General features: G+C 34.2%; 1 protein-coding gene across 1 annotated transcript; it reads left to right on the top strand.

Moving 5' to 3' along the window:
* LOC109328965 (2-hydroxyisoflavanone synthase-like) lies at nucleotides 226–2,279 on the top strand. Its single transcript, XM_019562619.1, has 2 exons — nucleotides 226–1,147; nucleotides 1,499–2,279. Exons 1-2 carry the CDS (start codon nucleotides 260–262, stop codon nucleotides 2,162–2,164), a joined length of 1,554 nt encoding a protein of 517 aa, XP_019418164.1. The 5' UTR covers nucleotides 226–259; the 3' UTR covers nucleotides 2,165–2,279.

Here is a 2,619-nt window from a genome sequence, read left to right as displayed (position 1 = left end):
CATGATGAATAAAATATCAAGGGTTCAATTCATGTAAATAACACTTGCTGGAACAGATAGCCAAATAGTAAGAGTATACCTTTTTTAGTAGTAAAAATATATTATAATGTTAATCCAAATATACCACATACTCATGTGTGTGAAATGGACTTGCTATCTTCAAATGAAATAAGGGTACAAGTTAAAATGCTCACATTATAAAAGGAAAAGGAATACCCTCTTCCCTCTACATCATGCATGCATAAGATCAAAACTAACCATGTTACAAGAGCTGATAATCCCTTTCTTGCTCTTAGCATTGTATATCCATTTTCATCCATCACCTTCTAAATCCAAGTCCAAACATAGCTTCCCTTATCCTCCTAGTCCTAAGTTGAGGCTCCCTTTTGTAGGTCACTTGCACCTTCTCAAACTTCCACTTCACCATTCTTTAATCTCTCTCTCCAAACAATATGGCCCTTTATACTCTCTCTACTTTGGTTCTATGCCTACTATTGTTGTTTCCACTCCTCAACTTTTCAAACTATTCCTCCAAACCCATGAGGCTTCATCCTTTAACACAAGGTTTCAAACCTCAGCCATAAAGAGACTTACTTATGGTAACTCTGTGGCTATGGTTCCCTTTGGTCCTTATTGGAAGTTCATTAGGAAACTAATCATGAATGAACTTTTGAATGCTACTACTGTCAACAAGTTAAGGCCCTTAAGAAGTAGAGAAATACATAGGGTTCTAAAGGTGCTAGCCAATAACTCAGAGACACGTGGGGTTGTTAATGTCACTGAGGAACTTCTAAAATGGACAAACAACACTATTTCTATGATGATGTTGGGTGAAGCTGAATTGGTGAAAGATATTGCACGTGAGGTGCTTAAGATATTTGGTGAATATAGTCTTTCTGACTTTATCTGGCCATTGAAGAAACTTAAAGTTGGAGAATATGAGAAGAGAATAGAAAATATATTTAATAAATTTGATCCCATCATTGAGAAAGTTATAAACAAACGTCAAGAGATTAGGGAAAGGAGGAAAAATGGTGAAGTTATTGAGGGTGAAAGTGTAGTTTTTCTCGATACTTTGCTTGAATTTGCTGAAGATCCAAATATGGAGATCAAAATCAGCAGGGATCAAATAAAAGGCCTAGTTGTGGTAATTTTTCTTCAATTCCTTTTTTTTTCTTTCTTGTAGTTGAAGTTATCATGTCATGAAAATGACCACCTAAGACTCTTCTTCCTAATAATATTTTCAGCTCAACTTTATGATAACCTATTTCTTGAAAGGATTTGTTAACCACTGCCTTAAGAACAATGTTTAAACAACCTAAAAATGAAAATTAAATACATCACTTTCCTATCTTGATTTGTCTAAACATTATCCTATAGTAAGTCAAACCTTATATATATATATATACATATGTGTCTATATATATATATTATACAAATAACAGTGAGCACCAAACCAAGGATTTCTCATGCTTTCCCACCCATATTTTCATTGTAGGATTTCTTCTCAGCAGGAACAGATTCTACAGCAGTGGCAACAGAATGGGCTTTAGCAGAACTCATCAACAACCCTAAGGTGTTGAAAAAGGCTCAAGAGGAACTCAATGAGGTTGTGGGAAAAGATAGACTTGCTGAAGAGTTAGATATTCCAAATCTTCCTTACATCAGAGCAATAGTTAAAGAAACATTTCGTCTCCATCCACCACTACCAGTGGTTAAGAGAAAATGTGTACAAGAATGTGTAATAGATAACTACACAATCCCAGAAGGAGCGTTGATACTTTTCAATGTTTGGGCTGTGGGAAGAGACCCCAAATATTGGGATAACCCATCAGAATTCAGACCTGAGAGATTCTTAGAGAATGTTGAAGGAGAACAAGGTATTGATGTTAAGGGACAACATTTTCAACTACTTCCATTTGGGTCTGGTAGGAGAATGTGTCCTGGAGTGAGTTTAGCTACTTCAGGAATATCAACATTGCTTGCTACTCTTATCCAATGCTTTGAATTAAAGCCAGTAGATTTACAAGGTCAAATATTGAATGGTGATGATGCTATAGTTAGCATGGAAGAGAGGCCAGGACTCAGTGTTCCTAGGGCTCACAATCTTATGTGTGTTCCCTTTGCAAGGGTAGGTAGCCCTGTGAAACTCATTACCTGGTAAAATGTAAGAACTAATAATTTCACTCAATGATGTTTTATCTTATGTGAAAAAATAATGCTGTTATGTACCATATATTGGATTTGATAATGGGATGCTAGTGTTTGATTTTCTCTAATGTTATATGTAAAATTTGAATAATTATATTATGTACAAATTTAAACACAAGTGATATGTTAATGTTAGAGTGTCTTTGTCAATATTCATTATTCCTTTTTGTAGTTTAATTAACTTTTCAGTCTCTATAAATTGTAATTTTTTTTTGTACCACACTGCAAAATTATACACTTTTTTGTGATTTTTCAAGGCATTCCAATATTTTTGGGAACCATTTCACAAATCTTTATTTATAAATAACATTCATGGAAAATTCTTTCTTTTGATCAATCTTACAAGTTACACGGGCACTTAAACAATAATTTCTTCCGAAATTAATCAAGAAAAACAGGCATAAAGCT

Source organism: Lupinus angustifolius, chromosome LG16 (genome assembly GCF_001865875.1).
Source record: "Lupinus angustifolius cultivar Tanjil chromosome LG16, LupAngTanjil_v1.0, whole genome shotgun sequence".
Lineage (NCBI taxonomy): Eukaryota > Viridiplantae > Streptophyta > Magnoliopsida > Fabales > Fabaceae > Lupinus > Lupinus angustifolius.
This window is presented reverse-complemented; position numbering and strand designations above follow the sequence as displayed.